This window comes from Limanda limanda, chromosome 11, assembly GCF_963576545.1.
Source record: "Limanda limanda chromosome 11, fLimLim1.1, whole genome shotgun sequence".
NCBI lineage: Eukaryota > Metazoa > Chordata > Actinopteri > Pleuronectiformes > Pleuronectidae > Limanda > Limanda limanda.
In genome coordinates, this window is record NC_083646.1 from 28,626,092 (window position 1) to 28,650,357 (window position 24,266).

General features: G+C 40.3%; 1 protein-coding gene across 2 annotated transcripts in view; it reads left to right on the forward strand.

Moving 5' to 3' along the window:
- Positions 1 to 24,266, forward strand: part of cep192 (centrosomal protein 192) — a 54,683-nt gene that overhangs the window by 19,784 nt on the left and 10,633 nt on the right. For both annotated transcript variants that reach the window (XM_061080464.1, XM_061080465.1), the window contains exons 20-47: positions 27 to 852; positions 954 to 1,071; positions 1,239 to 1,395; positions 1,543 to 2,236; positions 2,756 to 2,926; positions 3,200 to 3,348; positions 4,430 to 4,660; positions 4,859 to 4,984; positions 5,477 to 5,617; positions 5,815 to 5,875; positions 6,038 to 6,177; positions 6,674 to 6,766; positions 8,254 to 8,372; positions 9,077 to 9,274; positions 9,647 to 9,737; positions 10,544 to 10,723; positions 10,861 to 11,121; positions 11,327 to 11,448; positions 13,754 to 13,863; positions 13,968 to 14,130; positions 15,775 to 15,865; positions 15,981 to 16,059; positions 16,190 to 16,313; positions 19,003 to 19,108; positions 19,211 to 19,430; positions 21,249 to 21,325; positions 21,599 to 21,694; positions 23,397 to 23,516. In XM_061080464.1, the coding sequence (XP_060936447.1) occupies positions 27 to 852; positions 954 to 1,071; positions 1,239 to 1,395; positions 1,543 to 2,236; positions 2,756 to 2,926; positions 3,200 to 3,348; positions 4,430 to 4,660; positions 4,859 to 4,984; positions 5,477 to 5,617; positions 5,815 to 5,875; positions 6,038 to 6,177; positions 6,674 to 6,766; positions 8,254 to 8,372; positions 9,077 to 9,274; positions 9,647 to 9,737; positions 10,544 to 10,723; positions 10,861 to 11,121; positions 11,327 to 11,448; positions 13,754 to 13,863; positions 13,968 to 14,130; positions 15,775 to 15,865; positions 15,981 to 16,059; positions 16,190 to 16,313; positions 19,003 to 19,108; positions 19,211 to 19,430; positions 21,249 to 21,325; positions 21,599 to 21,694; positions 23,397 to 23,516 (5,064 nt within the window). The remainder of the gene's footprint in view (positions 1 to 26; positions 853 to 953; positions 1,072 to 1,238; positions 1,396 to 1,542; positions 2,237 to 2,755; positions 2,927 to 3,199; positions 3,349 to 4,429; positions 4,661 to 4,858; positions 4,985 to 5,476; positions 5,618 to 5,814; positions 5,876 to 6,037; positions 6,178 to 6,673; positions 6,767 to 8,253; positions 8,373 to 9,076; positions 9,275 to 9,646; positions 9,738 to 10,543; positions 10,724 to 10,860; positions 11,122 to 11,326; positions 11,449 to 13,753; positions 13,864 to 13,967; positions 14,131 to 15,774; positions 15,866 to 15,980; positions 16,060 to 16,189; positions 16,314 to 19,002; positions 19,109 to 19,210; positions 19,431 to 21,248; positions 21,326 to 21,598; positions 21,695 to 23,396; positions 23,517 to 24,266) is intronic.

A 24,266-nucleotide genomic window follows, 5' to 3' on the forward strand; every position in this document is an offset into this window, starting at 1 on the left:
AAGAACACTACTTGGCCTCTACATAGATCCTCTCTGAACCAGATGAGAGTGCCATGTTGGACACACTGCAGACAAGAACCCATGTTGGAGAACCAAGTGCCTTTGACCTGGAGAGGTACCTGAAAACGACTGATGTCCCTTGCCACGGTGATGCCTCTTTCGCACACACTACCTTTGACCTGACCAGATGGGCGCACAACCTCAGTAGGAACCCTCAGACAGGATACCAAGCGGACCAGAACAACTCATTTCATCAAGTGGACAGTGAGACTCAAAAGAAGGCATCTGCAGTCTCACTTTCAAATTCATTATCGCCAGGTAATGGTTTATCAAAAAGAAGCCCTCTTCCTTGTCCCGAAAAATCTTTCAGCTCAGCCAGGAGGTCTGTGGGATCAGGACAATCTTCAATGCTGAAGATTCCTGCAACCAAAACGGCAGCTTGTGATAAAACCATTTCTTCTGGAACCAAGACTTGTGGATCCACAGGCAGCACTTCCACAGAAAATGGAGTTAAGCCAGGAGAACAAAAGCCACCAGCAACCAACAATACTGGGTATTCTTTAGATGCAACACAAAAGAGTGATAAAATCTCTTCTTCCTCAACTGGCTTGCCTAGAACCTCCCCAGGATGGAGGAAAGGGCAGTCAGGTCTGCCCTACCTTAAAGGTTACTCTCCCCCATCTCAGAGGATGAGGACTGCAGGCCAGCAGCATCAGGACAGACTGAGTACTTCTCCGCAGAAGAAACCACTATCCAGGAATATTGTGGGAACTCCACTACCTTGTAGCTCTGAGGAAAAACAGGCTGGCTCCCCTTCCCAAAACATCTGGCCCTCAGTAGAACCTGCATCAGGTAAATAAGCAGCTATGTTGTACATTGTTGGCAGGTATTGCCTGGCTTAATCATCATAATGAACTAATTTGTTGATTGATTGGATTGACTTTGTTTCTCAGAACTCCCGAAGGGTTTTTCAGAGCCCTGTGTGGAGGAGACGCAGTGTAACTTCAGACCATCCACTTCTCCACTCACCCACTCATCTCCAAGTCAGACCTCCATTCCCAGTGCTAATGGGTATTGTATCACATCATTTCTGCAGATTGTATTAAATGTCAGTTATATTTTGAAATGGTAATTTTCAAATAAATGTAACTCAAATTAATATGTTACAGTATGAGACAAGAAAAGAGATGCCATATATTTCTTTAATCACTCTGCCTTTACGTTGTCTCGTCTTACAGTATAGTGTCACCTTCATCCTCCAGTGAATATATGACGGACAAACGTCCTGGTCTTGACCTCTCTCCTCAGTCTACCTGCTCGAGCCCTAGTCTCAGCAGGCTCACATACATCTCCATGAATGATGGTACTGTCATACCAACTCCTGAGAGACAAAAGGTAATGTACAATATAGTGTATTTTCATTTGTGTTGAAAAAATTCCCTTCTGCAGTAGTAATCATTTTAAGACATACGACAAGATGTAAAATATCAATTGTATCTGTAACAATTAAGGCCAATGTCTTCTTTGTTTTACTCTCCACAGAACAATTGCACCATGGCACTGAGCACCACCATCATTAGATTCAGTCCAACTCCACCTGTAGGACCCGATGAACAGTCTAACCTTGATATTCCTTGCTCACCTAAAAGCATAGATCAGCTGCAACCACAGCATTCTAAAAGTCTGGACCCTCTACCAGCACCGCAATGTAAAACCCAAGAGCCCTCACGTAGTGGTTCTGCCCTGAGCTGTACTCGCAGTCAGAGTGAATGTAACTACCACTGTGCCAGGGACAGGACCAGTGACCTTGTAGCAGGTTGTAGGACCCACAGGCACCTCTCTGAATCCAATGTAAGGCAGCTCACCAAAGTGGACTCAGGTTATTGTAGCAATCTGAACATTCAGCAAACTAGAAGCATCCCAGCTCCTCAGAGCTCCCAGCAATGGGGAGCTGCTAGCTCAGCGTTGTCATCTGTCATCTATGCTGGTGGCCTTGGCGTTCCTCTGTCCTACTCATCAGAGGGATTTCACTTTGTGCCCATCCCCAGCTTTAAGCCCCAGTGCACTGGTTTTATTGACATTCCCCACCAAGGTGATGTGCAGTCCCTCCTAACTGGATGCTCTCTCTATAACTCCCAGCTGGCTCATCATTATTTGGGATCTGAAGCTCCATTACATCCTAGTCCTTATCCTGTGGGACCAACAGGAAGCGGTATCTACAGTGTGTCCTCTACCGGCATGTGTCTTTTCTATCCACTTTTTATTTATTTATTTTATTTAATCTGTATTTCATCAGGCAGCCACATTGAGATCAAGATCTCTTTTGCAAGAGAGGCTTGAGAACAAATAACATTCAGTATCAGCATAAAAAATTAAACCCGAGCAACAGGAAAATAACACCATAAAAATAACTTCATCAAAACCGTAACAGTAAACTGTAAAGGAAACTGAGTTTGATTTAAAATGTCTGGGTTAGTTGTTGAATATGTGTTTTGAATGAGAGTGACCTATCTAGCCAAATTCCTAGATTTTTGTAAGGGTCCGTTTGAGTGATATGGGTACCATTTAATGTTTAAGAGTGGGATGAATACACCAGTATTGTAGGTAGAAAAGATAATACATTTCCTACTGTATCTGCATTTAGAACCAGTTATGATTATACAACTTTATAAATAGTCATTATGCTATGTCTGAAAAATAATACTTACACATGAAAAATAATACTAACACATGATAAAACTAACTTTTTTTTAAGGCACATCCAATAATGATCCAACATCAGGGCCTCTGGGAATTTCTGCTGCTGCTGGCTCTCTTCGCCTCCCTAGACCCCATCAGAATCAACAGGACATAGGTATAATAGCGACACCTTACGGTCACCATGATGCAGAGCCACTTGGGACGGGTGGACTTGAAGAACCGAGAGGTAGCAATGGTTTTTGCATTCATAAAAATACCCTCTTGTACATATTTCAATGTATTTTGCATATATATTAGAGAATCTGAGGAGACGTTTAAGAAATGTGAATTTAGGCTGTTATTGTTTTATATATATTCTTGATACCCTAAACTAATGAAATCTGTGGATAACAGTCTTTGCATCTCATTATTTTCACTCTTATAATAAGAACATACCTTCCTTTGCATTGAGAAGCAGCATTTCCCTGCATCAATTTCCTCACTCTGCTGGTATCCCCAGGCCAAGTGGTGGTACCAGGAGAAGTGCGGTTTCCTAATGCCTGCTGTGTAGGCATTGCCTCACAGACCTCCCTCAGCCTCTTCAACCCCTCGGAGAGATGGCAGCAAGTTTCAATCAAGGTCACCAACCTTGCTATTGATGGAGAGAAGGTGAGCAGAGAACACAGGGGTGTAAGTGGTGACGAGTTCTATGCAATATCAAAGCACCTAGATAATACTTTAAATGCATACTTCACATTTTAAATTTTCAGGGTTTTGGACACAATTTGTATGGCATTTTATCAATTAAAAATGGTGAGAAATTGCAGATTAAAGACAAGTTCCTATTATCTGTAACCGAGCAATATCTATATTGTGTAAAATAAATTTATCTGAGCTTTTACTATCCGTAATTACTTGAAGGGGGGCAGTAGGTACAGTCAAAGTATGAAAACAGTCACTCTGCTGACTTTTTCACTCAGTCCATTCCATGAAATATGTTATTGAACGTCTCGTTTCGTACTTCCTCCCTGTATGACATCATACGGCTAGACACTCGTCTCTGAGCCCCACCCAGCCAATACCAGTCCCCGATCCCACCACCCCCACTCCCCGTCACCTACACACCGAACGCAACACCAAGCAGACAATTTGCTGAGCTAGCAGCTTGTTAGCTACCACAGGTGAAAAACAACTACAAACAACACTGAAGAAACACTGCAGACGCTACTCCGTATTGAAACTCCGTACTGAAACTCTGTACTGTAACTCCGATGATACTCCTTCACTGTCCTTCTAAAAATTGAACAAACATGAGGACATTGTTACTTACCGTTGCAAACCACTGTAAATATGTGGCTGGTCTTCTATAGTGATATCCAAACATAATGTGACTTTCAGCTGCGTTTACCAGAGAGATTGTCAAATGCGCAAGAATGAGACCGGTAATAGGCCTGGTCGCGTATCACTCAATGTGCAGTCACCCAATCAGAGGAGGGGCTCAATAGGCAGGCGAAAACCACCTGTTCTGTCAGCAGCTCCAGAGAGAGGCAGAAGAGAGGACAAGGAAATACACATTGCAGCTGTTTTTTCGACTTTAAACCACTGATATATCATCTTAGGGGTACCAATACATAAAATGAATACCCTGAAAGGTGTAAAATATGGGGCCTTTAAACTAGCTGACATGACTTAGATGAGTATGTGAAAATGCAGTTCAATTAAATTCTATCTTCAACATTATCTCCTACAGGTGGAGAGCTTGCCTTATCAGTGGCTCATAGTCAAGAACAAGACTATCATTGGGCCAAAGAGCACAGAAGAGCAGAAAATGTTGTTCATAGCTCCACAGGCTGGTGTTTACGAGTGTGTCCTCAATGTTTGCTCCTGGCCTGCTTCTGCTGAGATAGAGGTGGCTGCCAGGGCTAATATCTTTGCTAAAAGGGTGGTGTTAATTGCCATAGCGGAGAATCCTGCAGTAGAGGTAAGGATCACATTCTTAACCAAAAATAACCATCATAAAATGAAATACATTACTCAAAGGTTAATGTTCACATACAGAGATGGTGATATATTTGCAGACATGACATAACCTGTTTTCGCTTGAATGAGTCATGGATTAAAGTTAATATGTTGCATTTCGATCTCAAAGAAGGATTCTTTAATTTGTTTTGATTCTCAGGTTGAAGAAAGTAAATTTTGCTATTTGGATTTTGGAGACCTTCCGGGAGGCAGTGCCAAATCTCTTCCTCTGAAACTTGTCAACAAGACTCATGCCACAGTTCCCATTCGTCTTGTAATCAGTGCAGTGAGTCCACAGCATATTTTTTCACATTCTTAGACCATATACCAATACACAGACACTGATCCACAACAGAAATGCAGTGACCTCCAATGGCAGCTCCATGGATTACTGTGAAGGCTATAACAAATGTATAATTTAAGCAGCGTCCGCTGAGTTAAACGACATCTAGGCTAATGACAGAGCAAAAGCTAAATCTGAGTTCATCACTGTTTTGATATTATGGAGATTAGAGAAGAACAAACAAGATATTTTGATGTTTCTTCTCATTATGGAAATTTCAAGTAGCTATTTAAAAGTTACTGGTGCAATAAGTTCCATATCTAGTATAAATGTGGTCTTAATGCATCTGCTCTAACTCAAACTTTGTGTGGTAGGAAGGATATTATTGTACTTTGTATAAACTCATTCTGGCTTTGCTTTGCTATGGAATGCAGTTAAATAACAGCAATATAAAAAAATGTAATCAGTGTTTCACATTCTACATCTCTCTCCTAGAACGCTACAGCAAGCCGATGCTTTACCTTTTCCAAGCAGCCAGTTATCATGACACCCGAAGAAACACAACAGGCTGGACACATCACCCCAGTGTCCTCTCCCTCTGTGATTAATCATGTGATGCCTGCCAACTACGGAGAGGTTAGATAACTCAATCATTGAAACATAATCTGTTATTTACACTTTCACACATAATTATGGGAAACTGTGTTTCCCATAATTATTTATGCACCAGGATGTAATGGAAAAATACACAAAATATTATTTTGTGTATTTAAACTGGTGGGATAAACTGTTGAAAACACTCATAACTATTACTTGTCCTTCTGTCCCCCCAGAATACAGTAGGCTTCATGGTCTGGGTACATTTCAATGCCCCTCAGAAGTACACATTTTCAGGTGATTAACCATGACTGATTACCTCAGTTGCATTTAATAGACGTATCAAATATTCAGTAGGTCACTGAACCTATAATAATCTTTGAATTATTTGATCTTGTATTTTCCAGATGAAATAATATAAGCTATTTTCTGCTAACTTAATCTCTCTGTGCTTGCCAGGAGAGCTTGGTCCGCCTGTTGAGTACCTTGCTCGGGTGGACATTGAATTGGACTCTCCTGGTCCAAGTCATATTATCAGGAGTATTCCCCTCAGTGCCAGGTCTGGAACTGCAAGAGTCCATGCTCCTAAAGACCTACAGGTAGTCAGGCTGCTTAATTACTTTTTATTTTAGACTGATCGTGTTTCTCTGTACACTACATTTAAAGGGATAGTTCACTGAAAATGTTAAATTCACTCGTTATTTACTCACCACTATTCCGACATTCATATTTGAATCGTAACAAGGTAATTTACACGATGTTTTCAGCCCAAACCCTACATATTCACTAGTGGAGTTACTAATTACTATTATTAATTAAAAAAACTCTACATTATGCTAAATAATAGTTTTCCAACGTGAGAGTTTAAACCATCTAACTACAAACTTTAATTAAAAACTGTTTTGCCCATGTCTCCTTAGGGTCTCCGTGGAATGTGGTCTTTTGAACACCACTGTTTATATAATACTCCACTGATACTATTATAAAAGATTATAAATATATATATTTTTCTTGTTCTGCTGTTTGCTATGTTCTATAACTTCTTGACTGTTAACATCAGAGTTGTCAGTGAGCTGTGCTTTTTTTTTTGTCTAGAATCTTCGCCTGTCTGCTCCGCTGGGAAAATCTAGTAAACAGATGCTGCCATTAAAGAATGCTGGAAATATTGATGTGCAGCTGAAACTCGAGGTAAGTCTGACCTTTACATTTCTTATTAGACTAGGGTTTCGGGTAAGTCTCCTGCATTCTGTGCTCAGACTGTAGCACATGTAATGGGAATTCATTGATATTTTTGCTTCTATTTTTCTTGTGCTATCCATGTTTTTGGTCTTCTTTCACTCTTTCACCCACTCATCCTCCCCTTTTCTCTCATCTATTCTCACCTACTATTTCTCCATTCCTTTTCTCTTTTCATCTATTCACTCTGCCTTTTACTCCTAAGCTGCTTTCAGACATGCACTGAACTCCAAAGATCCCCTGGAGTTTTTCCGCAGGGGCTGTATGTGTGAACACAAAGTGAGTGATAGCCCTCAGGAGATTCCGTGGTCTTCCTCCATTTGGCCTCCTAGAAATTCTGTAGAAACTCGGGAGTAGCCAATGGCAGAACATAGCAGGAGACCCTCTACAGGATTCACTGTGGCCTCTTTGTCTAGAGGCCATGTCTTGTTATTCAACCTTCTATTCCTTTGTGGTTTTATCCTATGTACTGTAGTGTTGCACGGTGTACCGGTACTAGAAAAGGTACCGCGGTACCCTTACGTTAAAAACGATACGGTTTAGCATATTTTTAGTACCGGTACTTTATTAAAATAGCAGCAGTCAGAGCGCACTCTCTGCTCCGCTCCCTGTCCCGCTGCCTGCATGCATTGACTGCGAGGGGCGGGGCTACCCAGCTCTCACACATGCAACAGGCAGCCGTCACTCACAGCGAGGAGGGGAGACATGGCCGAGCCGACCGTCCTCGGCTTGTTGAAAGTGATTCTCTCTCAAACTGTGGCGCGGCCAGGCGGAGACATGACAGGTGGAGCGCGCCACCGGGAGAGGGGGGGGATGTGACGCGGGACTGTAACAGACCAGCATGAAAAAACCAGGAGCGGGCGTGTGTGTGTGCGCGCTGTCCCGCGCCAAGACAGCGCACACACACACAGGCCCCGGGGGCCCCGCCCCCACTCACTCGCTCAGGTGGCATGTTTTTACTTTTTTTTTCACCTCAAACACACATCTGTAAAATTATGTAACTCTTGTGGAAATAACTATGTAGTCATATAGTCAGATACGGACAATAGGCCTGCATCGCCGTGTATAATCAATGCTATGATGTCACCATGTAATTTTCATTTATATCTTGCTGTAGGCTAATACTAATATGAATACCATTTGTTAAGTGTTCAAAAAGCTGGGCAGGAACAAGCTGGTAAAAAAGGGAACCTTACAGATGTTTTATTTATTACTATGATAAATAAATATACCAGTATCGTATCGTATTTGTGGTATCGTACCGTATTTGTGGTATTGTATCATATTGGTGGTATCGTATCGAAAGTATCGAGTATCGTGATATTTTGGCAGGTATAGTATCGAAGTCATAATTTTGGTATCTTGACAACACTAATGTACTGTCGTCTTCTCAATTCTATTTACTAACTTTTATTTCTCTTTCATTCTTCTGTGTACAGAGTAGTGATGCTGAGTGCAGTTTCTCCGTGACACCTGATGAACTCTTCCTGAGAGTAGGAGATGAGCAGGAGGTCACAGTTTCCTTCAAGGCACAGAAAAACAGGAAAACCAGAGAAAGGTTGGCATATATTTATTGCATTTTAAAGCTCTTAAGTTAATTTAGTTTATATTCTGGGGAAAAAATAATTTCTGTGAAAAAAAAGAAACAGTTTCCTCAGTATAATAGCTGTTTTTAAAGAATCTGAGAAACCAGGATAAGACAACTTTATTTAGTCAGGAGGAACCTGATAGTTTGATCGTCTATATGTTGTAAGGTTTCTAGACTTCAGATAGTGAAGTATTGCTGTGACAGCAGCGCTGAGGGAATCATGTATTATTTGTAATATTGTGTCTTTATATAATACAACATTAATCCAAATTCTAACACTGAAAACAGTGGCAAAATTAAGAATGAAGGCTTGACAAGTTAACATCACAATGGTTTAACAGTAGACTTCATAATGGATCTAGACATATTTCATTCATATTGTACACTATCCCCTGTCACTGCAACACCAGTATAAACCAAAATAAAATCAATCATATTAATCTCAAACCACTTATTAAATTTAAAAAAGAATGCTTGCCCTTGTTCAAATATGTAGCTGGCAATGGGGTTAGAAAATTTAGCAGCATGTAAATTTGGGGTTTATACCATAACCAGGTTATTGCAGTACATGCCTGAACAAAATTATTAGTTATATTGTGTCATATATGCCAAAATATTATGCTCAGTGGACATGCAATTCACTAATTGCAATAATCTTTGTTGTTGTGTTACAGCCTCCTCACCATATTGGTGTTGCCATCAGGCCCTCAGTATGAGGTAACCCTGAAAGGAGAAGTTATACCAGAGGACTCTGGAAAACCTGCTGTTCACTCTTCTGCTGCCTTTGGCTCTGGTCTGGCCAAAGACATTCCACCAATTCTCTCTAATAAGCAGTTCATAGCTTGGGGAGGCGTCACTCTGGGACGAGCTGTGTAAGCAACTTTTCAGTTTTCATCAATTTACATTAGATATTACTTGGTTACAAAAGAAGACTCTAGTCATTCTAGATATCAGTCATTCATTTGAAAATAATCAAAAAACTGGAGGCCCTATGGTCTACCTTATTCCATTGAGGTTTGTATAATATTATTCATGGGAAGGGACAGAAGCTGTATACAGAGGATGTTATTCCTCAGGGGTAACTTCAATAAAATGCACATTTTAGCAATTATCTTGAATCATTAGTCGCTACATTCTTCTTCACACATTTTTATTCAAAGTTTGTCAGAGATACTTGTGTCATATTTACAACTGAACTCCTACTACTTGTTATCACATAACCAATAGCAGCCATTATTTTTCAGCCAACAGAAGCTGGTTCTAAGGAACAACTCTACCAACGTCACACAGCAGCTACGGTTGCTCATTCGTGGTCAAGATCAGGACTGTTTTCAGGTAGACTCAAATTTTTTAGTATTTGAAGAGTGAATGCCGCATCTGTGTTTTGTATTGCTCAGAATATTCTGACATTACACTTGTTTTCAAATCCTAGCTGAATTTTCTCATCAAGTAAAACTAAAGTCCGGACTACTACGCTATCCTGTCTGAACCTGGACCCAAAACTGAGAAATCATTCAGGATTCCTAATTTTATATTTTGACATTTTCTCGCCTTTGCAGCAATGGTTTAGCTGCCCACCAAACGTGCAGACCAACAGGATGCATTTAATTCTTCTCAGGTGATGTCATTCAGGCAATCAAATCTGTTGATTCTGATGAGCAGTGTGTGAGAAAACACACCAGGTAGAGATGACAGGAGGAGAATAGATGTGAAAAGTAAACAAGCAACTTCACACGGTGTGATCTTGAAAGTAAAAGGTACACAGTGTGAATTTTTCATCAAGACTAGACAGACGCGTACACATTACGAGACTGTGACGATTGTTAAAAAACAGCATTATGAAGCAGCCCTATACCATTCCAAATCATTTAAAATCCTGGCATGACAAGCTAGAACTCACTTGTCTCACTGAACAAGGATAGTGGGGTTGGGATCTAAGGGGGAATAAGGAAGAGGAAAGCAAGTATTACAGATGATCAGTTAAAGGGATGGTTTACCCAAAAATGAAAATTCACTCATTATCAACTTACCACTATACCGATGGAGGGGTGTTTGAGTCCACAAAACTGTGGCTCTCCGAATTTTAAATGAATACACTTGCCAGTTCTAATGTAAAGTATACAAACTTATTTTTCACACAGCTCCAGAGTATGTTCAGTCCAGAAGAGCGTCTAACCCGACATGGGGAGCTGTCCATCCGTCCCAGAGAGGACGTGGCTGTCCACCTGCTGTTTGCTCCCACCAGGGTGGCCTCAATGTTGTCCAAGCTAGAGATCAAACAGTCTGGAGTCCGGCCTTCACAGCCAGGGGTCAAATTTACAGTGAGGATGTGGCCATTCGTTTTTCGCTGCTCTTTTATTTCCCAGTTTTATTTTTCTTGTTTCATTGTCACTGTTTTCTACTTCAGTTCCTTCACTGTTTTGTGGCATAGTTGTCATTTTTTGTTTGTCATCTTAAGATTCCACTGTCGGGCTATGGCGGGACCAACAACATCATCCTGGAGGACCAGAGGAAACAGGCCGACAGCTATGTGGCGACGCTAACAAACATTGACGTTGGTCGCGTCAGCAAAGTTTGTTTGTGTGTGAGGAACACAGGCTCCAGAGCAGCCTTCATCAAAGCAGTGGCCTTTACAGATATGCAGACGCGATCAGTTTTGGAGCCCTCTGTCATCAGCCTTGCTCCATCACAGTTTGTGCTTAAGGAAAGGACACAAGAGGTAGAGAGTGTATACAGCTAATATCATTTACTATTATTAACCCTTAACGAAAATAAATCGTGAGAATTTCTTTATGTACTGTACAAGACACTATTATGCAGTAAGACGTAGGGAAGAATTAAGTAATATAAACTGTGCTATTGCTCTGCTATGGTTTGTACTTAACTAAAACTTTTTCACCATTTGTGTTTGTTTGTGTTTTCAGGTGATAACTGTGCTCATGAAGTCAACCCAAAGAGAACAGAGCCTGTGTCAGTCAGTCACTGCCCTGCTGGCTACTGTCTGTTTGTTCTGTGGAGATGAGGTCTCCAGGCAGCAATACAGGAGGTGCGACTATTATTATTCAAACTTAATAAAGTTCATCAATTTATTTTCTTTTGTAGTGACAATGGGCCTCATTCACCAATCGTTCAAAAGAAGAAATTTCTTCTTAAAACCCTCTGACGCCATTTGTACTAGGCTCTGACATTTACCAATGTTTTTCGTTCTTATGCAAAAACAGAATCTACGTACACCGCTCACTTGACAACTGAAAGGCTTGGGTAAAATAATCAATTATTGTGTTTTTTACTTTTAATTCTACAGTTGTATAATATGATTACAAGTTTCAGTGCACAAATACAAACATTTTTAGTGAAATATTGAACAGGAGAACACACACACATAGACACTTTTCAAACAAGGATCAAAGTCAATGCAATGTGACGAGGCCAGACACCCAGGTTAAGGTAGTCAGAAACGAGGTAGTGTTCAAATTAAATGAATAAACATGGAGCTATGTCACATGAAAGCTTGAACACATTAAAGCAATAATATGACAATAAAAATTAACTAGCAAGTAAAACAAAAGGTGAAAAGAATACGCTCCACTCAGAAAAAGCTTCGATGTTAATATCAGATCTGAACGGGGTGATGGTGATGATTTACAGTGTCTTCATCATGTCACTTTCTCAACCAAAACTTCTTAATTCCCTGAGCACATTGTCACTTGGCTTCAGCATAAAAGTTTTGTCCTGTTCAGCAATGGCGAATTAAGAGACAGCGGAACTCACTCTGCTTAGTTCTGTTATATAAAGTCTCTTGAAATCATTTAGTGCTACTTGTCAGGATCTTAAAGGGATAGTTCACCTGTCGATGGAAGGGTGGTTGAAGTGTTTGAGTCCACAAAATATTTGTCTCAGGGGTTAACACTAGTGGTGGGGGGAAAAATCGATTCTGTTCAATATCGCGATATTTTGCGCCCGCGATTACATCGATACTGTAGCATTAAGTATTGCAATATTTTTTTTTTCGTTTAATATTTATTTACAATTATAAATGTAACAGCCCCTGGCTGGCAAAGCATGACGAGGAGAGTTTCAGAGTTTAAAAGATACCTAGTGTGTATGCGGAAAGGATGTTCTCCAATGCAGGAGATATAGTAACGGCCCAGAGGAGCACTTTAACATATGAGCATGTTGACCAACTCCTTTTTCTCAACAAAAATGCCAATATTCCCAAATGAATTTAACATTTTGGGTCATGACCTTTCAGGTCTCAATTTGGTTGAAGCTCTAGGTTACTCTTATTTATATGATTGAGCTCAGTGTTCATGTGAGAGGTCTCCTATTCAGAAAATAATTACAAAGGTCCTGTGTCCTGAATGTTCAAGGACAAAGTTTTTACAATACCCTTTCTTAGTTTTTGCACTTCAGTTAATGTGTAGAAGACAATGTTGTTCACAGAATTGAATGTGACATTTGAAGTGAGTTGAGCAGTCTTATTTTCCTCAATACTATTGAATCGTCACATTTTTGCCAATTCCCACCCCTAGTTAACACTGTTGTAGCCAAATCAAATACAATTGAAGTAGCTGGTGATACTTTTTTCAAACGTAATAAAACACACATACATAAAATGCCTCCATGCTCGGGTGGTGTCATCCATCTGTCCGGAAGCCCTGGCATTCAAATTTGACTCGAAAGAGCATAATTTACACCATGTTTTTAGCACAAATGTCCACTAATGGAAGTATGGATGCTAGCGGAAGTAGTGATGCTAATGCGCAGGCTTGGGTGACCACTTGTTTGCAGTGTCTGTGTGTGCGGATAAAAACGCGGCTCAGAGGAAGATATCAGAGGAAATTTAGGCTAAAAACATGGTGTAAATTATGCTGTTTCGAGTCGAATTTGAATGTCAGGGCTTCTAGACACTTGGATGACAGCACACAAGCACTATGGAAGCATAATGTTTTTTATCTCCTAAATTGTTTTGCCGACTCCAGCACTTCACACACACACCCCTCCATTGGCATAGTGGTGAGGAGGTAATGTGTGAACTATCCTGTAAGTCTTTTGAATATACATGTAGTATACATTCTTTCTTTAAATCGTTTGTATAACTCTTCCTTTCAATAATAGGAAATCCACATAGCAACCACACATTTGATTCCCACGTTGATGTGTTGTGCTACATGGAGCATAATTGCACTTCTGTCTTCACTCACATATGCCTCTCTCTGAAGTTTTTTTTCCCGACTGCCTTGGGCAAGATACTGAACCCCAAAATGGCCCCTTCTTGTAGAGAAAGTGCTGCACATAGATGCACTGTGTGAATTGGTGAAAGGCCAAACTGTACTATTTTGCTCTTTCAGATTTCTTCAGAGCAAACCAGAAGCTGCACAGAAAGCTCTGTCCGAGAACAGTCTGCTGAAAAACATCAACTTCAATGAAAAGTTCCTGGGGGAAGAAAATGTCACAGAGAGTAAGATGTTATATTTGATAGATTACTTGAAACGCCAATTTTGTCATTTTGGAATTCATGCTTTAACGTTTAAAGTCTGACTAATGATTTAACTTTTCCTGTAGCCTGTGACCTGCCCCAGCGGCCAAATGAGGCTCACATCTTCTATGGCAACATGAGTAAGGTGGTGGTGTCGTTGCTGGGAAGTAGAAAGAACACTGCGTGTGAGGACAGAGACCATACTGAGCTGCAGCTGCCCCCTGCTAGGCGAGATTCACAGACAGACTGGTAATGTCCAAAGTATTACCCACGTACATAAGCTTGGACCTGGTTCATCTTAATACCAACCTTCACTTTCACTTCTCAACACAAAGACAGGCATACAAATATAGATTCAAGGTTTCCCCCAGTGCTGTATAGGCCTGGCGGGCCGCCAGGCCTATACAGCCCCCCCGCCAGGCTAAGCGTCGTATGTTTTTTTTATTTAAAAAAAAAAAAAAAATCCGTCACCCGCGCACATCAACAACACTTCACTTCCTCATTGAGCCCCGATCCCCAAGCAACCACCCTATTGGTCCAAACAGTCACATGTCCCACCCAGACGCCTTCACTGACCCTCGGACATCAGAACGCTCCTTCAACACAGTGTTTTACTGAACATACGTCGCCTTCACTGACCCTCAGACATCAGAACGCTCCTTCAACACAGTGTTTTACTGAACATAAGTCAAAACCGAACATAAACATAAACCTAGTCCGTTACACGATTAGGCTGCAGCTATTTGGTTTTATTTATTTAAAAATAGGGTACTTCTTTTTTCATACATTTTCCACAAATATGAGGAGCACTCAAATAGCCCTACAAAGTTCTGTGTTTAATTTATTTCAAAGTAGGCCGACACTTGCCTGTGTATTTTGTTTGTTTGTTATTTTGTTGCTTGTCTGTTTGAGTAGCTGGCTGAAAGCAAAGAAGTAGTACGCTTATCTTTTATTGGTAACCAAACTGTTACGGTTCATTGTTTCTGAAATAAGAGGCCTGACTGCTATGTTCACAGCAAACTTGAATTTTTTTGAATATTAAGTAGGGCTGCCACTAACGACTATTTTTCTATCGATTAATCTGACGACTATTTTATCGATTAGTCGATTAATCTAAACGATTAATTTTCCTCCAAAAAAATCAAATTGACCATTTCAATTCAGTTAATTTTATTTTGATAACAACAAACTGTATGTCACCGTATAATGCAGCACAAAACAAAATGTAAACAAAGGCTCAAATATTAAAGTGCAAAACTGTAGGTTTAAACTAGCAACTCCAACGTGATAAAAATAAATAAAAAAGAGGGCTTATAAGTCAAGTCAGCAGTGCAACTCAAAAAGATATCAAAGTATCTATTTAAGCCCTTATCAAAATAAAAAGGTTAGGTGTGCATATTAAACAAAGTGCAACATGTTTAGAGTATAAGAAACAATGGTGTCCAGCTCAAAATCCGACCACCCCCCCGCGGGTGCCTTCTAGCAGCCCTACCACCAGGCTTAGCAAGTTTTCTGGGGGAAACCCTGAGATTGATTTTGACTGTCCAAGTGCCAAAAAAACCCCCAGGTCAACTGGATTTCGCTGAGTCCAGTTGTTTTTGTTGTAATCGGCATTTTAGCATCTTTCGATTAGGCATTCATCATTTTGATATTTGAGAGCTACTTGAAGTGTATGGTTTCAGTAAAAAACCTAGTTATTCGATCTGTCTAAAGCCTAGCCAATTCTGGGTTTAAGAAGAATTCCATTATCAACCGATATTGTATCTATTTATACAAAACCAAGTAACACTGAAAAGAGAAGACAATTAGGCTAGAAAGCAACTTATTCTGACTCCACACCATTGTCCGCTCATGTTATAACACATTGCATAATTTGCTTTATATGTTTTTCAGTGGTTTGGTAAATGGGGGTGTGTCTTTAGATGTGCTGCCAGTCAAAGGTCCCCAGGGTCCAGGACTGAGAGTGAAAGAAACCTCCTTAAAGGTACAGATATCCTCTTCAATTAAATTAAATAATGTTTATCTGAGTGGCTTTTATATTGGTGCTTTTTCAACAGGATGAGATAAACACTGTAGAAGATGTTTTCTATCTCCCTCAGGCTTCCAATCTATTACTCAGGAAGTCTGATTCCTGGACCATCCATCCAGAACAGCTTGTCCTAACAACTCCTGCCATTCGTGAGTAGAATCGAAATTTCATCAAAATTGTGTGAACTTATCATGTTAGATGTCTACATTACATTTCTGCAACACACCACATTTAACTGGCACTGAAATGGAATCTAACATTGTTGATATTCATTTTTAGATGGAGCGGCCACCACCAGTCAGATTCAGATCCGTAACAACACTTCCAGAGAGCTAAGCTTTGATTTGTCCTGGCCTGCTCACTGCCTCACCATCACACCTCAACATGGAGTGATCGAGCCTCAGTAAGACAAAATTACACTCGGTGGTTCAGTAAAAGCTGTGTAATCTTAAATAAATGCTTGATTCATGAAACATGCTAAAAAACATTTGGTAGCCTTATTGGCCTAAATAATTGTAATATACTGTATACTTATACCAAACTTATTGAAATGTCAATTCTGAAATACACGCTACATAAACTAATACTACTACTGTGTTTAGATAATGTGTCATGTTGGCTGTTGTTCCACTTGACACTTTGGTCAACGTTTTTAACAAAACAGCCACATTAGTGACCTTTTTGACATGATGGCTATCTGATTAGAGATGGCTTTGAGTAAATGTTCAACAGAAGTTAAATATTGTAGACATTACAATACTACCCATCTGCATGCCGAAGTGTCCTTGGGCAAGATGCTTAAATCCAATGGCCCCCCCATAGAATAACTATGGAAGCCCATTTCCGCCACTGTGATGAAAAAAAAAAAAAAATTGGTATCTCATAATTATGAGATAGCATCTCATTATTATGAGATAGCATCTCATAATTATGACTTAGTATCTCATTATTATGAGATAGTATCTCATTATTATGACTTAGTATCTCATTATGACTTAGCTTCTCATTATTGTGAGATAGTATCTCATTATTATGACATAATATCTCATAATTATGACTTAGCATCTCATTATTATGAGATACTGACTGCAGGGTCTGTCATGCGAGTCTGCGTGTGCGTGTGCGTGTGTGTGTGTGTGCTTGTCTCTATTCCTCTTCACTAAAACTGATAATCACATGTATTTTTTAGTAATTATTCGATGATGACCGATCAAGACTTCGGATCGCTCCGTCACTTTAACGCTGACGGTCCTGTACTGTGCGCGTCACGTTACATCTCACGTTACGAAACACATGTTTAAACACCGTGTGCACGTAGTCCCCAGCTCCACACAACACGTGTTTCATGAACTCAAACAAACACAAAGTAAACATCAGTCCTGTACGTGTCCTAATAACTTGTGATCGGTGCTGGTGTTTATTGTTAAAGTGTAAAGTGAGCGCGGGTCAGAGGGAAGTGAGGCGGAAGCAGAGTCCGACACACACAAGACAACCGGACTTTTAAAGAGCGTCTTTTCTGATCCTGGAGCAGCGCTTGTTATAATTATTCAGCGGCAGCACATCGCTAAGACAATGAACGGAGCAGAAAACATGGATCGATCCTGTTATGTCTCTGTATCGATGCACAGTCGCCCACTTCCGCGAGTAAGGCTGCTGTCCCCGCACCCGCTCAGCCTCGGGTTCCCTGCTCTGTGGCGCCCCGCCCACAATCCGTATCTCATAATAATGACTTAGTATCTCATTATTATGAGATAGCATCTCATAATAATGACTTAGCATCTCATAATTATGACTTAGCATCTCATAATTATGAGATACTATCTCATAATTATGAGATACTATCTCATAATAATGAGATACTATCTCATAATTATGACTTAGTGTCTGACTGTGGGCGGGTTGCAGCAGAGCAGGTGAGCAGTGGTAGAGAGGCTGGGAACTCAGTGAAGTAAAGTTAAGGTTTGAGTTAATGATAACTATGCCCGCCACTGTAACAGAAATACAACATTTGACTTGCATGACAGACCCTGCAGTCAGTATCTCATAATAATGAGATGCTAAGTCATAATTATGAGATATTATGTCATAATAATGAGATACTATCTCATAATAATGAGAAGCTAAGTCATAATTTTGAGATACTATCTCATAATAATGAGATGTTAAGTCATAATTATGAGATGCTAAGTCATAATTATGAGTTACTATCTTATAATAATGAGATGCTAAGTCATAATTATGAGATAGTATCTCATAATAATGAGATGTTAAGTCATAATAATGAGATGTTAAGTCATAATTATGAGATACTATCTCATAATAATGAGATACTAAGTCATAATAATGAGATGCTAAGTCATAATTGTGAGATACTTTCTCATAATAATGAGATAGTAAGTCATAATAATGAGATACTATCTCATAATAATGAGATGCTAAGTCATAATTATGAGATACTATCTCATAATAATGAGATACTAAGTCATAATAATGAGATACTATCTCATAATAATGAGATGCTAAGTCATAATTATGAGATAGTATCTCATAATTATGAGATACCAATTTTTTTTTTTTCATCACAGTGGCGGAAATGGGCTTCCATAAATAACAAAATGCTGCGAATAGATGCACTGTATGAATGTGAGTGGGAATGGGTGAATATAAAACTGTACTGTAAAGCGCTTTGAGTGGTCATCAAGAATAGAAAAGCGCTATATAAATACAAAACCAAAACCATTTTACATGTACATTACTGGGTAATTATGAAGTTGTGTAAACAGGATAGTCTATCCCTCCCAGCACTGAAAATAATGGATTAATCTTGGAAGGGCAGTGATGTAGTGCTTTTCTCCTTATGCATGCAACATCAGCAATCAGCCAGACGAGAGCATATTGACCAACTTGTTAAACAGGAGACCACAGCACACACTAAATATCTTGAGCGGTTAAATCTATTTGATTCTGATTTGCTTGTTTGTAGCAGCTCAGCCCCTAATACTATGTCTTCATATCTTTCTAGGATGAACACTTGCAGGAAGATAATAATCTTTGTGACTGTGTGACTTTTTCCATTTTACTTATTAACCAAGGTGCCATCTGCAGATTTGGATCAGCCCTAACCCCTCACTAACAACTAAATCTGCCCTGCTACCATGGAGTGGACAGGTTTATGTCCAGTGTGATGGTCGACAGAAGGTACTAAATATCACGAATGCACTCCAAACTGTGAGCAATTGCTATCTTCAATTGTGGGAACTCAACATGAGCTAAATGTGAACAATGTTACCTCTGTTTTAGTTTATTAAGGTCCAGATTCGTCAGGACCTGGCTCTGGATGTGTCCGCAGCCCCATCAGATAGGACACTGTCAGCGCTGCCCCCTCATGCTGCCACCCCTATTCTTCCTGTGGCCAGACTCACCACTGAGCCCTCACTGGCCCTGGAGACCCCACAAGCTCAGGTGGAGATCAGCAACAAGAGTATCATCTTTCCCACCACTCCCACTGGGGAAACATCAGGTAGGGAGGTGACTATCTAGAACAGTGGTTCCCGAAGTTTTTACAGTCCGGTACCCCTTCAGACATTCAATCTCCAGCTACGTACCCCCCCAGTTTTATTTTTAACGTTGGCAACCGCCGCCCCGCTCTGGATGGGGGTCGCGACTGACGACCGGGCCGGACTGTTCTCAGTGCGCCTCAACTCGTCACGTTGCTCAGGGCAGGGTACGTCTAGAAACACGGACCAAGGAGTCTAACGCGCGAGTCAGAGGGCTCGTTTCGAAACCCCGTGGCGCAATGAAAGTGAGGGCCGGCGCGCGCCGGGTGAGGCAGGATCCCAGCCCCCCGGGCTCTGTGCAAACCACCGGCCCGTCTCGCCCGCACTGTCGGGGAGGTGGATCGGGTGCGATAGGACCCGAAAGATGGTGAACTATGCGAAACGCAAATTTTTCTCCCCCCTGAACGGTACGCGTACCCCAGTTTGGAAACTGATGATCTAAAAGAAAGAAGTTTCTCTTTTTTTTAAATGTATATTAGCAGTCATGTTTGAGTAATGACAATGGTAATCTACAAGTGTTTTGGTGTAAAAAAAACTATAAGGGATTGTAGATGGTGGTAGTGCTGCATGATATATTGAAAATTGACCGTCATGCAATATCAACATGCGCGATATATGTACCACAAAAGACTGCTTGAACTTTCTTCAAAGCAGCGTGTGCATTCATTGGTCCATCCTGTTCGCTCTCTTCCACACACACATCGACACACATAAACAGTGTCAGCAGGCATAGGGTTGGTAATGAATATTCGATTATTCGTCATTAAGAATTTATTCGAATAAAAATCCAAGCCTAATGAATAATCGTTCTAGTCCCACGCATTATGAGAACAACCAAATATTACTTCAAAACGTAATTTAAGTGCACTGCACCACGGTGGGCATGAAGTCCAGATATTGCAATGCAGTAGGCTAGTCTGTAAGGTAGCTATAGCCTATAATATTTAGGCTGTCGCCAGCGTCGGGAAGCCTGACGTTTAAAAGGATGGATATAAGTCATTAGACCGTGTTTATTTCTTTTTAAAATTATTTTCCAATGTTATTATTATTTATACATTTTTCAAAGGTCTATGCTGTAGCCAGGCAATGTTGCTTTGCAATCGCTACCTGTTAAAATCCGTCGGATGGCATAATGCGCTGTGAAAAGTTAAACTTGACTTAAAAATGGCGGGGGTCATGAATAATCGAATAATTGTTCAATAACGTTATGAATATTCGAACATGAAAACTTCTGTAAAGTCCCATCCCTAATCAGGCACGGGTAGAAGCAACATAATTTGTCAACTTAGACAATGTATGGAGAGCCAGACGAGATGGCAGGGCAAGCACAGCTTGGCTCAATTCGGTTTGCAGTGTTGCGCAAATGATAGAGACACATAGCGGAGCAGTAAATTACTGTCAGATCCGGTAAAAACTGTCATACGTAACTTTTCACTGTCCAAACATGTATGAATAGACCCCAACTGATCACTGTAAGCAAACTTAGTTGAGCCACGCCCTAGGGTGTCTAAAACCATGTTGTTTAAATGGAAATAATGGATTTAATTTTTTCAGTTTCTGAATAGGCTACTCATTGTGTGTAGTCTGTTAGCAAGGGTAGCCAAAGCAGAAATACTATAACACCATATTATAGAATTTGTTTATTTAGCGTAAGTCATATCGTAATCGCAATATTCAAAATGTTATTGCATATCACATGTTTTGCTAATATCATGCAGCCTTTGTCTGTAGTCAACAAACAGTGTGCTTATTCAAACTCTTGCGTTGCTGCTGTACTTCAGAGGCCAAGCTGGAGGTGCAGAATGGGCAAGTAGAAGTGAGGTGGTACCTGTCATCATTTGCCCCACCATATGTCAAGGTGCTCTTTTCTTCATTATCCCTTTCGTCTGCCAACTCTTTTTGTTAGTATTGCTTATGTTTCCTCCCTTTAGTCTCCCTCCATTTTACTATTTCCAGTTTCATTTATTTAGGTTTTTTTTGTCAATTCTTTTGTCTCATGAATGACTTTGGTAATGATTTTTTCCTCTGTAGGTTTACACCCCAGATTTTGTTTAATTGATCTTGTAGTTGTCTCTTATTACTGACCATTGGGTGATAACAGTGACTTTTGTCAAACCGTTTCTTTCCCCAGGGTGTTGACAACACTGGTGATGTCTACCGGGCTACCTACACTGCTTTCACATGCTCCAGGGTCTCAGGAATTCTGGGAGCCAATGAGAAAATGCAGGTAGGCATTCACACATTTTTAGAGCAAGTCAGTGTAAAAGAACAGGGCATGATTTACGAGAGCTGCTTTCAGACCTTCACTTAACTAACCAACGTGATTTAGGCTTCTGCTTCTTCCTCATCTTCTCTCCGTTTACTGGTGGATCATTAACAACTTAACTCATACAAAGCAGCAAAGATATTAAATGTAATTTTCTGATTGTTTCACAGTGGTTGTTCCAAAGCATTAAAACAACCTGCTGTAGATATAGACGTTTTGTGTAAATACAGAGATGAATTCAGCTCAGTGCAACCGGTCAGCTGTGAGTCACACAGACATCTGTCTGTATCATGCACATTCAGCAGGACAAATAGTTTTAACATTTGTATAAGAAGAACTGCTGGAAAGGACAAAAAATGTGCCTTTTGTCTGTTTTTTGTTTTTTTTTATCCAGTTTTAATCGACTAATTCAATTAATTAATTATCAAATAATCGTTAGTTGCAGCCATATTGTGAACGTCCGAGGTGATGGTCAATTTTACCTTTGCAAAGGTGGGTTGTAAAGTCAGCGTGTTGTCGCTGCTCTGGAGCAGACACCTCGTCCATGAAGTCAGTCAGGAGGAAATCAGGTGTCGGAGTCAGGTGTATTGTTTATTCCTAATGGAGTTTCCCGTTACAGTAAGCCGTCGTATGCCCAACTGACTGACCGACTTTACCATCAACCCTACCAGTAGTGCCCTGTACATATTGTATATGGGAACACTTTTATTGAAGCGATAAGGATGCTTCTCTTCTTGTTTACGTTCCTGAGTTGTTGGTTGATCAAGATCTTTGTTAAAACTGATTTGCTGCATCTGTTTTCGTTGATTGAACTGAACTTTGTTGAGCTTGTGGGGGAGACTGAAACAGACTTTGTAAATACAGATTGAACTCTGGACGTTGAGATTGTGGGAGATACACACACACACACCCTCACCTCTTTCCTATTCTTATTATTTTTGTTAAAGTAGTTTTATGTGAATTCATGTTTTGGTTTTGTTTTGGTTCCAATGTTTTAATAAAACCCATTCAAACAAACCCAAAGTAAATATTGGTACTTTACATGTCCTACATAACTTCCGATCAGTGATTGTGTTTATTGTTAAAGTGTCAAGTGAGTGCAGGTCAGCAGGGGAGTGAGGAGGAGCCGACTCCAACAGAGACTGACACATACAGGTCTACTGGACCTTTAATGTGCATCTGTCCTGGTCCTGAAGAAGCGGTGGTTATAATTATGCAGCGGCAGGACATTGCTAAAACAATGAACGTAGCGGAAAACATTAATCGATTATGTTCTGTCACTACATCGATGCAGAGTTGTCTTACTTCAGTCCTGTTCAGGTCCTGATAACTTCTAATTAGTGTTTGTGTTTCTTTATAAAGTATGAAGTGAGCACAGGTCAGCAGGAGTGTAGAGGGAGCACACCCAGACAGGAGACTGACAAGTACAAACCAACCGGGCTTCTGTAACAAAGGAACATCTTTAGTCGTACAATATGTTGTTAGAATCACAAAAAAAGGGTTCTGTATGTACTTGAGCCGCAAATATTATCCTATTCCTAAAATTTGTCTGAACTATTTTTTTTGAATTATGAAACCATTATGATGTCGAAGAACACGTGAGTGCATAAGAAAAAGTTAAACTACAAATACTTTTCCTCCAATGTTTTTCTTATCCTCTCAGGTGCCTATGACTTTCCTGCCCAGGGACCGAGGAGATTATGCACAGTTCTGGGACTTGGAGTGCCACCCGGTGTCCGAGCCCCAGCCAAAAACCAGAACCCGCTTCCAGCTCTGTGGCACTGTGAGAGAACCCAGCCTTTAGTTTTATGGTGGTTGTCTTGGTCTACTTCAGAACATACTAAAGCAAATTTTCAGCACAAGCCAGACACTTCTTAGTGTAGTTTAAAATGGCCATAGTATTATAACTTCTCCTTAATGCATGCTTTTTCTAAACCATAATGAAATAAATTTACTTTTGCAGAGTTCAAACTCTTGCAAGCAACAAATCAGGGGATTGATAATTTTCTGAATATATATTTATATATACACCCACCGTGTTGTGCCAGCATGTTTGAATAGAAGTTATGATTAAGAAAGTGTTCATAGTAAGTTTATTGGCCTATTAATATCCAATAGTAGGGGAAGCAACACCCATAAAGCCAAATACAGCCTTGCATTGTTTTAGTAGGGATTTCACGAGAACCAATACTTACGATACCTTTCGATACTAAGATAACAAAACACAGACGATGCCCATTTTTTTTAGGCACCGTGAGCGTCGATGCCAGCAGCTGTTAGCAACTTAGCATTAGCATCGGTGCTGCGCCAGTCGATGTTTACATTCAGAAAACCAAGATGGCAACTGCAGCTGCAGCGTTCGCCCCACCTCGACTTGTTGATAAAAAAAAGGCTCAAAGAGTCGTGTATGAAAGTACTTTGCGTTTGAGGCAGATGACCGTGGCGTTATCATTAATCCGCAGAAGCCATTATGCAACCGATGCTATTGTGGTCTTCAGACCAAGGGAGGTAATACTTCCAATTAAGCAAAGCA